At 42.4% G+C, this 15,831-nt stretch overlaps 1 protein-coding gene across 1 annotated transcript; it reads left to right on the top strand.

Moving 5' to 3' along the window:
- Positions 1-16: 16 nt before the first annotated feature.
- On the top strand, positions 17-4,778 carry LOC106096766 (proteinase-activated receptor 1-like). Its single transcript, XM_025899686.1, has 2 exons — positions 17-2,093; positions 3,419-4,778. The coding sequence occupies exons 1-2, from the start codon at positions 2,030-2,032 to the stop codon at positions 4,546-4,548; spliced, it is 1,194 nt and encodes a 397-aa protein (XP_025755471.1). The 5' UTR covers positions 17-2,029; the 3' UTR covers positions 4,549-4,778.
- The last annotated feature ends 11,053 nt before the right edge of the window (positions 4,779-15,831 follow it).

Raw genomic sequence — 15,831 nt, 5'->3', positions numbered from 1 at the left:
CGCTGTATTTGTGTGTTAGACCTGAAGATTCAATAATTATAAGCCAGTGGTATAATGCATTTGGTATCTAGATGCCAATTTAAAGATTTGCATTATTTTACTTGCAAACCAATGTAACATCTAAAAAGTATGCCTTTGACTATTGCACTCCGATGGCTCTTAAAGACCTCACTAATCTTTGCTTTTAAACACACTGGATGCTCGTCCTCAACCAACAACACAAACATATTTGACTACAAAGCCCAGCTACGGAACCAGACTCATCACCAGAGCCTATACTTAAACTTCATGCTCTTTGCACACGGGTTTCTATTAAAAAGGTTTCCAGTAAAAATAATAATTATAATAATAATTATACATTTTATATAAAGATGTGAGTGTTTTACTGTTTGGACTATCCTTCTGTTCCAGCCTGTCTTAAGTGAAGGAGCAAGTCCTCCTGGGGAGGCCTTTTGCATTCACTGATGCATAGGCATGACATGGAATTTACATTAGCATATCTTTACAAGCACTCTGTAGGGGAAATCATTTACAGCCACAAAGAGACGAAAGACAAAAAACACAGCGGGTGTTAGAGACAATTCTAAAGGGATAGATACCAGGAGGATGTGGTTGACTCTGGCCACACGGTAATGATTTCTTCCACTTGCCTCCGAAGTTGGATATTGGAGTTGGAAGTGACATGAGTCCTAGACTGAATGCTTGGCTTTCTATCCTCATGATAGAGCCTGGTCAGTGCTCTGCAACTGGCTCATTTAGCGAGTCACAAAAACTCAATAGCGGCAGTACATATTGAAGCTTTTACAGTTTTAGTAATGTCTACATGCACTATCACCATCTTGGTTTGTTAAGTTGGGGTTGGTGGAGCTGCTCCAATTTTCTGAGTGAGAAGATATTTCCTATTTTATGCACCCTTGTGTTTTTACTGTTACATTTTTTTCTATTGATATTTGACATTGAAAATATCTGTGGATCATTTGATGATAAGATGATAACTTTTAATTCCCAGTGGTTCCCAAACCTTTAAGGATTTCCAGACAATAATTCTCCCCCAATCTGCTATCCAGATGTTCAGGCAATAAAAGCCCTAAAAGATGGGCTCCATAGATCAAGTCAGCAGACTAACTGAGGAAATCAGAGACTGAGATATGATTTGTCTTGGTTCCCCTTGGAGGAAGCCAGTCTGCAACTGTAAACCACCTCTGATGCACAAAGTAGACAGAACTAACATCATGTGGATGGGTTACAACAGTAAAATGCTGCTTTTGGATCGCTGCATCAGTGAACACAGCTACAGCGAGGGCCATGAGCCACTGCCAGGCCCAGGCTTGATTAAATAGGGAGATATGTCTGTGAAGGTTCTCAGTCATCCAGGTCATCGTAGTCAAAGGAGTTTGCAAAGAAAAGCGTCTGGACTTCTTTAAGTTGCTTGAAGACGTTTCACCTCTCATCCGAGAAGCTTCTTCAGTTCTAAGGTCAAATGGCCGAGAGTCCCAGATTTAAACCCAGTGGGAGTATCCCCCCCTAAATAGGGAGAGCTGGCTCAGGAAGGGCATTCGGCATAAAAATGCCAAATCAAATGCATGGATCACTAAAATGCATCAGTGAAGGCAATCTACAGTAATGTCATATAACAATACTGAAAGGGGTCATTTTCAATCATGTTTAAGATTTAAGTTAGAATTCTGGGACTGCCATGTATGTGCTGAAAGTGTAATATCGAGTTTCTGCTTATCATTATAGTTATTGTTAAAAAAAAACAACTGAAAACGTTTCATTCACTACGTATTGAACTGATTTAATTCATTCACAGCCGAGAAGATTGTATTTGTGTCTTTACTGTATGACTTGAACGGAAATCGACAAGCTCTTGCTGAACTCACGAGAAAGGCTGCCCCCAGCTGGGCACAATAGGGAACTACTGCATTTTTAGAAACCTTCTGCCTTTAATAACGGCGCTTTCAGCAGCTCCTCAGCAAACATAATTTCTACTCTCCTGCTAAATATTAGGAGGATTTACAGTAAAGCCATGCATCACCTCTTAATTTGCTTGTTTGTACCTAAGTTTAGCTCGGCGCTCCCATCTGGAAATGGTAAGTAATTTTCCTAAGACTTTAACATGATGATGATGATGATGATGTCTAGAATTTGCCTTGTACTCTCTTGGGGCCAGAGTAAAATTTACTTATTTGTAGCTCCCCCAGAAACACATGCAGGATCAGTTTAAACATTTACTTTTAACTAGATCACTGCGCAGGAAGGAGTGAAAGAATGTTCAGAAAACTAAACACAATCTCACTGCAGTAAAGCAAAAAAAACAAGAGGGCTGAAAGCGACAGGGTTGAAGTTTTTGGTTAATGGTAGCACTATTTAGTAAGTACACACCTTTACTGCATTTTATTTCTGGATATCATAAAATTCATGTTTTCAGCAATGTTGTTTTGCTTTAACCATTTATTCATATAACAATTGAAGCGTTGAGCCTGACAAAATAAGTTTTAAAATAATATTTTTAAAAGGGGGGGCACATATTTATTCTCAGAGCAATTTAACTAGGAAAAAAAACATGTATTGTCATCTGACAAATATACAATCAGAATTAAATACTGGCCCTGAATGTTTGTGGCAAATTATTTTAACCCTTAGAGGCTGCTAAAAAATTAAAAGGACAAGCCCATACATTAAAGCAATAACAAAGCTCAACAATGTTCTGTGAATAAATAAATAGGTAAGATAATATAGTGACATTTGATTCTCTTTGCACTTCAAGAGACTCGGTGATGTCACTTTTTTGGTGCTCATGTCAAAAACATTTTGTAGCAGGTAAATGGTATGGCGTTACTGGGTTTGAAGCAAACTGGAGGATGTGTGTAAATATTGGTACTTCATAGAATAAATTTATTTATAATTAAAATAATGTGCATATAATTATATTTTGGCACTCAAAGTTGAATAATAGTTACATTTTCTATACATTTAAAATGGATTTAAATTGTAGTAATGGTCAGTGGGGACACGGAAACGTGTGATCTCTATTGGTTAGTCAACTAATTAAAACAAAAAAGTGGAAATTTTATTTATTTATTTGCAGTATTTTATGAGAAAACCCTTGTTTGTTTGTTGTTAATCAAAATGCATTAATGCATTTTGATTAACTTTTGGGTAATTAAAGCGTGCCCAACAGAATCACCCTCATGATATGGATGCATGTAATAAATTTATCGGACAGCTTATTTTACTTAACCGGACTTTCTAAAATAATATCGGGGCATTAGGACGAGCTTGAACCTGATGGATGCATTTAACAATCTGATCAGATAAAACAAATCTGCTTTTCCAAACTGCTCCTAGTGTAAATGTTTTTAGATTGTTGTTTGGCGTAACCACATTTTTACTTCCTTTTCCTGTTTCTTTTAAGGCTCCACTCCCTTTCTGTGGACTTTTCCTGGCCACTTTGTAATGGTTGGAGATGATGCAGCAGACTACCTAGACCTGTCACTCTTAGATGATGAAGGCTCAGGATCGACGCAGGAGTCCAGTAAAGTACACCCCCCTCACCCCCATCATCCGCGGAAGCACTATTATGTCTCGGAGGAGACCAAAGCGTTTCTCAAGGGTAGCTTGGCCACACGTTTCATCCCCACCGTTTACATCTTCGTCTTCATCATCAGCATGCCCCTTAACCTTCTTGCCATGGTGATGTTCGTGCGTCAAATCTGCCCCAAGAAGCCGGCGGTGATCTACATGCTCAACCTGGCCTGTGCTGACCTGCTGTTCGGGCTGCTCCTTCCCTTTAAGATCGCCTACCATTATCACGGCAACAACTGGATCTACGGATCCTTCATGTGCAGAGCCGTCACTGCTGCCTTCCACTGTAACATGTACTGCTCCGTCCTGCTTGTGATGTGCATCAGCATTGACCGTTTCCTGGCTGTGGTTTACCCCATGAACTCGCTCACGTGGCGCAGCCCTCAGACGGCTTCAGCTGTGTGCGCTGCTATGTGGCTCTTATCCCTGGGAGGAGTGTGCCCCCTGCTGATCTCAGAACAGACCTTACATATATCGTCTCTGGGCATCACCACATGCCATGATGTGCAGGACGTAGGAAAACTGCAGTCTTACTATCTTTACTTCTTCCCCATCTACTCCTCCGTGTTCTTCTTCATCCCTTTTATATTCACCGTTGTCTGCTACATACGCATCATTCAGGCTCTGGCTGAAGCCAACGTGGAGAACCGCTCCAAGAAGACTCGCGCTGTGGTGATGGCTGTGGTTGTGCTGCTGGTGTTTGTGGTCTGTTTCACCCCCACCAACATCATCCTCATGGTTCACTATATTCAACTGGCGCACAAGGCTAGTAGCAGTTCTTACCAGGCATACCTGCTCTCCATGTGCATAGGAAGCTTCAGCTGCTGTCTGGATCCGGTCCTCTATTATTTCGGGTCCTCTCAGTGCCAGAAGCAGGTGGTGGCACTGCTCAGATGCAGGCGACCGGGACAGGGTGAGATTGGCTCACACACACAAGCAGCACAAGAACCAGCAGGCTGACAGAGAGCAGCAGATTGTGCAAAATGGAGAGCGTTCAGACTGAAATGGGGAGCCATTACAGCAGGCTGATGGCTTAAGACACGAGGACTGAAAAACTGTTTGGGCTGTCAGCCATATCCACACTATAACAGACTACTTCTGTTTGCTCAAAATGTTTTCAAGAAGTGCACGAGGTGGATTAGAAGAAGTATGAAACTCGATGTGGTGCCGACTTTAGACCCCAGTGGAAGTGCTGGGTTTATTTGTATCAAAACAAGCACATTGGTAGCATCAGTGTTTACATGCAAGCAGTTGTCTTCTTTTATCTTTTATAAAATGTACTCACCACTTTGACAGTGTGGAATATATTGGATTCATTCCACAGTAAGAAAAACATTTAACAATATCTTTTTATTTTATATTCAACACATCTGTGTTTCCAGTGAATAATAGGTATGACAGTGCACTGTTAATAAAAACAGTTTTAGTAACTGCGTTATGATATGACAAAAACAGCTCTCGATGTGGTTTTCACAACACGATGCAGTTACAGGTTTTGTGAGTAAATATTTAAAGGAGATTAAATCATTTATAACTTGATGTCCTGGCATTCATGACGTCAGAGCATACAGACAGCACATACGACAACACTGTATGTGTAGCCGCTAAACTGGTGACCTAAATCTTCGCCACCACGTCTATATACATACAAGCATAAGGGGAGAGAGTGAATCAGCGCTCGGAGTACGGACACTGGGCCGGCTTTAAACACACCATTTATTTTTTTAGAAGAACAGCCAGAATCACAAGTAGGAGTTAAAATCCCCACTATACAATAAAAAATAAATGTTCCCAACCCGCTAAAAAGCCCTGCCGGCAGAGATTAAAATACAATTAAAAAAATCAAAGCTAAATGAATGTCCTTTTTATACGATAAAACGTCCCCCCCAGAGTCCTCTATTCCCAGTGTCCAACCACACACACTCTCGGGCAAATGTTCCTTAGCTGAAAGAGACAGAAGGGGAGCTCCTCTTCCGGGATGGGAAAATCTCGCCAGCAGAAGGCCAGGGAGGAGGCTCCTATCCCCACCTGGCGGCGCGTGACCGTGCAGTCCAGCCACTCTCCGCACCCGCACACGGCTTCCCTCGTAGCCCGGCCCTAAAACAACAAACACGGGCCAGCAACGTAGTCGGCACAGCCACTGTTACCCTTCCCCGGTAAAACCACGCCTAGCGCCCAACAGTGGGAAAGCGATACTCACGGATGCAGGCAGAGGCGTCCCCTCTGCCCTACTGTGGATTTCACGCGTCGCCTCCCACTGTTGCTATTCTGTCCGTCAGAACTGAATCGCCGGGTTATGCTGGCCGATCGCCGGAAGTCTCGTGACACCGCACAGGCAGGCCGGTCCTTCTATACATGCGCTCGTCTGCACACGTTCGGTTTCCTGCTCTTCGCTTTCCGTGTGTCTCTTCTCCTGTCTTTGCGCTCACTATCTCCCTTAAGTCAGTTTGGCGGCCAATAGGCCACCTCGGGGGGGCACGCCCCCACCTCACAGGTGCACGCAATTATCTGTCCAATCCACAGTGGAATAAAAAAAGAATACTGTACAACAACACAAAACACAGTATAAATATGGAATAAAATCATGCAATAAAAATTATTACAATAAGATCATGCAACTAAAATTGACACTATACACCAACACACAGTCCAATCCAAAACAAAACATAAGAACACAATTTTCCACTGTGTGACATCTGTATTTTCTTTTAATCCATGCAGCTTTGTGGATCTCGTTGCCTCCTCTTTATTCCTGCGTGCTCTCCTTGACATCGGGGCACAGTTCTGCAGGAAAAAGAAGAGAAACAAAATGTGACCGTTTCCCTGAGCAGGATGGAGAACGGTGGCCTCATTTCCTCACCATGTGCATTGTATTTTGTGGAATCGATCCAAAAATAATGAAGACCTAAAAACTATTGCGCTTAAATATGACATTTCGCAGGGCAGAATCTCCACCCTGTGGGAGTTAAAACTCTGTCATTGGAGGTTTTTGGATAGCTGCTGACCTGTTTTGCCATCATAGCTGTGGTAGTCCTCTGGGAAGTTCAAGCACCCAACTTGTTTCTTGAAAATTTCCACATGTTTGGGATCGATTTTCCCTGTCCTCGTTGCAAGCAAAGAGAGAATGTCAAAATCCAGGTTGAAACCCTGACTTGATGTGCTGAGAAGTGGAGGAGTCACTGAACTGCAGGATGTATCTGCCAGTGACGTCCCCATTTCGGAAGGTGTCGGTCCACAGGAGGCAGTCAGAGCAAGTCTGCAGGATGTGCCCTTTGTGGTCTGACAGATTTTCTTTCAAAGTACAGCGTTGGGTTATTATAGTGGAAATCTATTGTCTGTTGTGAAGACAAATTCATCTAGTGTAGCTCACTCACTGCGAAATGTGGTAGCAATCCCTGAGATGGTGGCATTTGCCTCCCCCACGATGCACCGGTTACTGAGAAACAACAAGGCGACAAGGTGACAGAATCTGGCTTTCACACCTAAATTTAAATGTTTCGCTTTTAATACTGAAATGCATTAAATACATAAGTCTGCTTAACATATTAAAATAACATAATCAGCAAACTCACAAGCAGTGATCTCTCCATCGCAAAGTCACAGTCTGATCGCTGGAAGTCGGGGACAAGTCTATCCAGGAGCTTTTCAGAGACTCCAGTGCTTTGTGGTACTGTTTGGGGTCCCCAGCTCCCATCACATAAATCCATTTTCCAAACACCTTGATGCACAAAAAAAATAAAAACAAAATAAAAAAAGGTCCTTACATGTTTAAAAAAAAACCTCCAGCACCATTGTTGTAAATAAGACAGAGAAAGCAAAGACACTAGGTGACTTACCTGTTTGGGGTCCTCTGGCATAAAAGGCTTTACGAGCTCCTTACAGTCAGGTGCAGATGCAGCACCCAGGGCAATGAGAGCCAACAGGAATACAACAACAGGCAGAGCCATGGTCAGCCACAGGGATGTTTGCTGAACCTGTAACAGAAAACGTCTAACTCTGATTCATTTTCCCTCCAGGCTTCACACAAAAAGTTGTTTCTGTGTGAGTGCTAATCCTGAAGGAGGGGGAAGAGGAGGAGGAGGAGAGGGTCTGGGGGTGGAGGGGCTTTCTGCAGGCCCAAATGCACCAGAGAAGGTTTCCTAATGACCATGCAGTTTTCTTCTTCTTTTCCCCCCTCTTTTTCTTCTCGGCACTGAAAGGCGAGCTCAATAGCCCTCTGTTGCCCACACCACTGCTCCTGAATGAACTCAGGCAAAGTGCCACATCTTGTCTTGGGCTGTTGAAATCTTTCAAAAAGGACCTGGAGCAGCTTTTCTGCAGCAGAATGAAGGATGTTTCCCTGTGGGGGCATTCTGGACTCTGTGTGGCGACAGTTTAAGAGTTTAACATCTTTTCTCTTCCCTCTAACACTGATGTTATTCAGCAACAGTCTTTGTTGATGCTTTGGGGAACAGCAGTGTGATGGTGATCAGAAAATAAATGACTAGAACACAGACGGAGAAGTTAGTCCTTTTTATTTGCCGCACACAACCAGTGGGAACTAGATTCGTACAAATACCACTAAAAGGATTTAAACTGGGGATTTAGACTTGATTTTTCTTAGTTGGAAAGACAACATAGTGTATTAAAAAGTTATTATGCAGCACAACATTGTATGGCAGCACATGTAGATCACACTACAGCACTATTTAGTACATTTAAAGGAAGATTTATCTTGGTGTTCAGAGAGCTGTGGCACCTCTTTGCTCTACTTTACTGCACATTAGGCTCTATCTCAGGTTGCTCTTTCTCTGTATTCTTGACGGCAGTTGACGCGGTCGCCCTGTCATCAGGACAAAGATCTGACGAAAGAGGAAATCACAAAATGAGAATAGTGTTTGTGATGGTCACACTGGATGCTGGGAACACGCCTAAATGGCGGCTGACCTTTGCTTGTAAAGTGGTACTCTGAGGGGAATTTAAGACATTCTGCCTGGTTCTTGAAGGTCTCCAACTCAGAAGCTTCCAGAGCGCCGGTCCGTGCTTTTCAAAAAAGAAAGAAGGGGACGGGGAAAGAAAGGCGGTTATTTAAAGCAGTATGTGCTATATATTAACCTGTGTGTTGCTGCTAAAATAAGAGATGAAGGTTTGAAAAACGACTTACTGAACAGGAAGAAGTATCGCCCCTTTGACTTGCCGTCAGGGAGGAGAGTGGTGTCTTCAGACAGGAGGCAGTTGCTACAGGTCTCATAGTACTTCCCGTCATGATAGGAAGTGTGACCATTGATGTTATCTGTGAAAAAAACAAATAAACTAAACATAACTCTGACTATAACCCCCAGCGATTAAAAGAAATGAAACCTGCGGCACACATCACCAACTCAGTGAGTCAGAGGAAAAATAACAGACACATACAGGTGGTGTGACTTGTCATGGAAAAAAATGTTTTGGGAAAGCAAATAAGTTGGTATTCTAAAGAATCATTTATTTATTCACGTCACTGCACATTTTGCACATTGCCACTGCTAAAGCTTAAAGTTTGGCAGCCCACTGGGGGCCCACACTGGCTTGGGGCCCCAAGCAACTTCCTGCCTTGCCTCGTGGCAGGTGGCATCTCTGACTCAGGTAGCTTAAAAGTGATCAAGTCAAAGCTAATTTTTATTGATTTACTATAACCTTTCAAACTCAGGAGACAGGTAGATGTAAACCATGTAAGTAAAACACTATCCACAGCTTAACAGACCCACTGCATCCACTCACTGCAGGGTCGGAAGTTAAGCCTTTTCCTTTAATTCTCACATGCCTGTCACATTTATGTATTTTTCCCAAGAAAATAGAAAGAAAGGACACAGAGCAATATTTTCATTGCCAAATCCGATCACATCAATCTGTTTGCATGCTAGGAATTATTACCAGTAGAGCATGTTCCTTTGTTTTGAACACACAAACTTTGTGTTGTTTTATAGCGGAACCACAAAGGATCTTTTATCTTGCTAAACTCTTTCTTGTTTTCCCTTTTTACTTGTCAACAAGCTCACTGCGAAGCCCTCAATCTCTGTAAGAACTACAGTACACCATCTGTGGAAGAAAGATGAGGAGCAGAGGCAGCTGACATACGAGCAATACTGGAACTCTGTCAGTGGTGCTCCATGACTGACTGCAGCTGCCTCCATGTTCACAGTGGCTGGGGGAATGTGTATAGGTGAGTTTTGAGTCTGGACTTAAAAAGAGGGAGGGAAGTGATGTTTCTTATCTCAGGACGAAGGGAATTCCAAAGACGGGGGGCAGAGCAAAAGAAAGCCCTGCGCCCCATGGTGGCTAGCTGGGAGGAAGGGACGGAAAGGGAAAGAGAGGAGGAGGATCTGAGACACCAAGAAGGAATGGTGAGTTGAACCAGGTCAGAGAGGTATGAAGGCGAGAGATGATGGATAGCCTTGAATGTGTACAAAAGTATCTTGAAATCATTCACAAGGTGAGGAACATGATGATGACGTGATCATCTTGAGGACCCGGAGCTCTGGGATGACTTAACCTTGAAAGATCGAGAAACAGTAGGTTCTGCTATGACAAAGAAACAGCGCATGCAGTGTTTTGCGCGCACACGTCACCTGGTGGTGAGAGACGGGCTGTCAGATTGCATTTGATCACAGAGCTAGCGAGCTCTATTTTTACCAGACCCAGAAAATGACCCAAGGTAATGTTGGAATTTCAGTAATCGCGGCATGAGCTTGTTTGTTTCAGACTTGACAAATGTTTTCCACACCACACATAAATCCATCCACCCATTTTCCTCTGCTGTATAGTTGAAGCACACCCTTTGGTCCCCAACATCCTGGTCTGCCAATCCTGAGGTACCGCCCCTGATCTCAATGCAACATTGTAGAAGCATGTCAATTGTCAATGAGCTCACCCGAAACCCTGGCTGATTAGGTCCCACACCCGCTTTCACACCTTGGCGCATGTGATTAGAGGATCACCAGGGGGTCCGTTGTCCCTCCTTGGGGGGATTCTGCAAAGAAAAGCGTCTGGACTTCTTTAAGTTGCTTGAAGACGTTTCACCTCTCATCCGAGAAGCTTCTTCAGCTTCTTCAACTCCTTTGACTACGATGACCTGGATGACTGAGAACCTTCACAGTCAATTGTCAATAGAAAATTGTACTTAGCAGTCAGTATAATCTTTTAATAATATAAGTTTGCATATGATAGCATACTGCATGATGACCTCTTTATGACTCAGACTGTTGTTTTAATTCACTGTGACCCGTTATCATGCAGGGAAGGAGCAGTTCCTGCTAGTGATAGATAAGAGCTTAACAAGCAGTTTCACTTCGTACCAGGTAGAGGAGCCTCTCCTGGAACACGCACACACACACACATATATACACATCCACATTCCAATGTTTTGATCAAACGCACCTACTCTTGTATATAAATAAAGACCAGGGCAGTGGCAGAGCGCGAGTCCCAGAGCCCTCACTCTCATGTGAGTGCTCTGTGACTGCCCTTGCATGCAAGTAAAACTGTGTGTTTCTCCTCTCTAATTTTCAGCTGAAGAAGTGTTTAAGAATATATCTCTTGACATCAACCAAGACAGGCCTTCAAACACCAAGAGCCTTTAGGAGCTCAGGACGAGCCTCATCCATCCCAGGGACCCTGCCACGAAGGAGTTGTTTAACTGCCTCAGTGACCTCACCCCCAATGATGGACGAGTTGTCCCCTTCAGCCCCAGACTCTGCTTCCTGAGGAAGTTCTTTTAGAAGTTCATTTTAAGTAGAGTGATAGAGAGAGCTACACACTCTGGTGATTATAAAAGAAATGCACTGCAGCCGGCTGCAACAACAACATCAAAAACAACAATGCTGTGATTTCCCAGAGGAGAAATAAATGGCAGTGCTGTTGCAAAGTGTTTCATTTGAAGGGTTGAGGGACACCATCACCTCCGGCTGAGTTAAAACCACATGAAAGAGAGAGAGACAGGAAAGAAAGCACACATCTCCATATCCATGTAAAATTGTTGCAGGAGAAGTGCTTAATGAACTGCTTTATGACACACATCATTCTGTCATTATTGGTCTTCAGCTTAATGCATTAGTTATTCAGTGAGGCAATTGCTTTAAAATACCCCATAGTCATGAGAGAACAGTGCAAGTAGCTCTCAATGCTCAGGGGGAGGAGAAAAGGGGAGGAGAGCATGCATCAATTCTGGGGTCTTATTAAAACTTGTTTGCTCAGTCTCAAAGACAATAAAGACAAACTGAAGCCTTTTTTTTAATGTATATTTCAACTCGGAAACATGAGTTGAAATACAAATCTGTGACCTTTGAATGACGAAGATATACTGTAATGGCATTACAAAGGTTGGAACTTTAAAGATAAGGTATAGACTATAAATTCAGTTGTGCTGTCTATTGTGGAAAACAAGAGGAAATACAGCCGAGTATGTCTCAGACAATGAAAACAAACAGAAATCAGAGTGTAAAATTTAAAAACTTTTATTGATGTTAACTTTTTTAAAAAAAAAAAGTTTTTTAAAAAAGAAAACCCAAACAGACAAACCCCTCTGAGCAAGCACTAGGCGACAGTGGGGAGGAAAAACACCCTTAGAGGGAGAAACCTCCAGCAGAACCAGGCTCAGTGAATGGGGCAGCCATCTGCCGCGACTGGTCAATGGGTTCTCAAAAGTGAATACATCAATTGAAAAGAGTCATTATAATTTTAAAACTAGCTGATTTAAAGTCTCCAATTTGTTTTCTAGAAACATTTTCAGTTGATATCATGATTTTTTCTACATTACATCAACCTTGTTTTGTCTCCTGCAGCAACAAAACATTTGGCCTATAAATGACAAAACACGACGTATGCAACCTGGTTTCTTCGATAGTTTGGCTGCCTCCTCTATGAAAATGTTAACAATTTTATTGTCGAATGTTGGGTTATTTAATTCCATGAATTGCAGAATTATTTCTGGATCTTTCCACTTTTTACACAGGGCTTTGAAAATGACCTTGTGGAAGTTTTTGAACTTCTTTAAGGGGATTTTATCAATGTCATCCCTTATTTCAGCCCAAATTTTGTTGGTAAGCCTGTTGTAGATGGCTGAAACGCTTTCCGGGCTCATGACTTTGCCTGATTTTTTTACAAACTGCTCAACCAGTTCTTCCAAACAGATTTCCACAGAAAATCTGTATTTTTCCTCATCCTCTGAGGTTTTAGAGGTGCTTTGCGTGGAGTCACAGTCTTTCTCGTCTATTGGAGTTCTGGGCTTGTCAGTTATTGTTGTTTCGTGACCAAACAAGTCAAACTGATTAATGCTGACATAACCCATAACATTCTTAGTGACATTCAATTTTAAATTACCGGAGTTTTGTATTGTCATGCCAAATTGAGGATGGCGAATAGAAATAACAGGTGCCACACGGTTTGGTTCTTCCACAACAGGGCCGACTGTGTTGGCCCTGCCGTGAAATGGAGACTTGTGTTCAAGGTTAAGCATTTGTTTCTGTGAAATAACAGCTGCCACACGGTTTGGTTCTTCCACAGCAGGGCCAACTGTGTTGGAAGTCTGCGACCAACATGTAAATTCAGGAGCTGTCTCTGTCTTCTCTGGGGCCTCTGATTTTGTGCTGGTGCAAGGAGCGTCTGGGCATTTTTTCTTGGAGCTAGCATCAAATTCAGGAGCTGCCTCTGTTTTCTCTGGGGGCTCTGTTTTTGTGCTGGTGGCAGGGGTGTCCTGGCATTTGTTCTTGGCGCTAGCATCACAATATACAATATTCCTGTAAGTACTAGTACTTTTATCTTTATGAGTGACATTCATTGTGAAATTAGCATTGTTTTGTATTGTGATTTGAAATGATTTTGTGCTAATGCCAAAAGTGTCCTGGCATTTTTTCCTGGAGCTAGCATCACATTCAGGAGCTGGCTCTGTTTTCCCTGGGGCCTTTGTTTTTGTCCTGGTGCCAGGGACATCTTGACATTTCTTCTTGGAGCTAGAGTCACTCCTGACATTTTCTGCATTATCCTTAGATGTTTTGCTGCCCATTGCAAAAAGATTAATGTGTATCTGTTTGCTGATAATTTGTTCTCTGTTTGTTAAAGCTTGCTTTCGAAAATCCACTGTTACAGAGGGCTATTTATGACTTCTGTGTTAACTTAAATCCTTTTGAAGTCTGTGACGTACTTGATGTCTTTGAACTTAGCTCCGCCCGCCCACTTCGAGTAAAACCAGAAGCGTTGCTCAGCAACCGGTGCACGCGCCTCTGGCTGAATGCGTTCGGACCATTGACTGTAGAAGGAGGGTGGCGCAAGAAAAATTTACCTTGTGTTCGTTACTGTTTCCACTCGAAAGTGGTAAAATGAGTGCCCCAAGTATAGTTAAACCTGCTAAATTCAAACTCGACCTTAAAAAACAAGAAACAACATCGCCATGTGATGAAAAGGAAGGCAGCAGAGAAGGAACGGATCATGACTACGCAGCAATGGACGTAGCAGTGATGAGCAAAAGGGAACGGAGCATCGATTCGGTTCCATCTACACCCAGTAAGAAGCCTGCAGAGAAGAAAGCTAAGTCAGCAGAGATAAGTGAAAGTGACGAAGTCTCTAATGCTACTATATTGAAAGCGATTCTAAACCTTGAAAAAAGAGTGGATGAGCAGCTAGCTGACCTGAGTGTGCAATGCAAGCAAGCTAGTACGATGCTAGCTAGCCAAAGCGGTTCAGTTCAACTCGGAGGAGGTGAAAGAATGTAAACAAAAGGTTAAAGAGTTGGAGAGACGAAACGAGCAGTTGACCAAAGATAACTACGATCTCAAGGAGAGAGTGAGAGAGCAAGAAAGGTACAAAATGAGGTGGTGCCTCCGGATTAAAGGTTTAGAGGAGAAAAAAGATGAAGATGTCAGATCGCTGGTTGTTGGAATTCCTGGCAAGATCGCACCTGATATGACATCAAAGCTTGAAGAATCTGTGGATGTGGTGCATAGAGTGGGGAAGAAGATTGAGAATAAGGTCCGACATATCATCATTCTGTTTGCTCTGAGACATGTGAAAGAGGAGATTTGGCGTCGCACCAAAGACTCGGCTGTCTGTAAGAACGGGGGTTTCCACTTCGCTGAGGTACAGCCGCGGGAGGATTGGGAAGAGAGGAGGCGGCTGTGGCCGCAAATTGAACAAGCCAGACGCGCTGGGAAGCGGGCCTTTTTCCGGGGTCATCATGGATATATCGAAGGACGGAGGATTGGTGACGTTGAATGAAAGACCTTAAGTAAGACTGTATACAGTGGAATATTATCAATGGGACAAAAGAGTTCTACTTAAAGTTAAAGATTATTAGTCACTGAGTTGGTGACAAGTGTTACAATTTAGACTCATATTTATATATTTTTCTTTTCTTTTTAAAAAAAAAAATATTATTAGTTATTTTCTTAGCATATTCTTGTTATGGTTCACTCAAGAATTTCTTTTGGTTCATTAAACGTTCAGGGTTTGAAGGAAATTGTTAAGAGAAAGGCACTTTTTTTATTTTGCAAGGGGCAAAAATGTCACTGTCTGTTTTTACAAGAAACTCACTCTGTGGATGCTGATGCTACCTTTTGGGCTAATCAGTGGGGAGAGAAGATTCTTTTCAGTCATGGATCTAACAGATCTGGAGGTGTGGCGATTTGTTTTAATAAGTTCCCAGGGGAGATTATAACATATAAAGCTGATAGTGAGGGTCATTGGTTAACTGCAGTTTTGAAGAGCGAAGGTATATTTCTAATTGTTACAAATCTTTATGGACATAATAATGAGGGTCAAAATAAAAGTCTATTGGAAAATCTAACAAAAGTTATTTCAGAGTTTAAAGTTATGTACCCCACAGATTACATCCTTGTAGGAGGAGACTGGAACATGACACCAGATGAGTGGATGGACAGATGGCCTCCTCGCTTAAGAAGGAGGCAACAGAATAACATTATTGAGAACTTTTCTAGTGATAATAATTTTACAGACATTTGGGGAAGTTTGAATCCTGGAGTTAAGAATTATTCATGGTTTAAACCTAATGGAGAAAGCAGGTCAAGAATTGATTATTGGTTAGTGAGCGATGACATTTTGAGGTGTACTTCAAAATCTAAAATCTCCAAAGCACCCCTATCTGATCACTGTTTCATTGATCTTGTCTTAGAACCAACAAGGATGAGACGTAGCAGCAGGGGATATTGGAAATTTAATGCCAGCCTTTTAAATAAGGACAAGTACTGTGATAAAATTAGACATATAATTACAGAT

The sequence above is a fragment of the Oreochromis niloticus genome, linkage group LG17 (assembly GCF_001858045.2).
Source record: "Oreochromis niloticus isolate F11D_XX linkage group LG17, O_niloticus_UMD_NMBU, whole genome shotgun sequence".
Taxonomy (NCBI): Eukaryota; Metazoa; Chordata; class Actinopteri; order Cichliformes; family Cichlidae; genus Oreochromis; species Oreochromis niloticus.
The sequence above is the reverse complement of the archived record's forward strand: the minus strand, read 5'-3'. Positions and strand labels throughout refer to the sequence as shown.

Excerpts from the sequence above, each read along its gene's own strand:
- LOC106096766 (XM_025899686.1), top strand. The coding sequence starts at position 2,030 with ATGCATCACCTCTTAATTTGCTTGTTTGTACCTAAGTTTAGCTCGGCG. Across the intron at positions 2,094-3,418 it reads GGCGCTCCCATCTGGAAATG|GCTCCACTCCCTTTCTGTGG; the intron begins GTAAGTAATTTT and ends GTTTCTTTTAAG.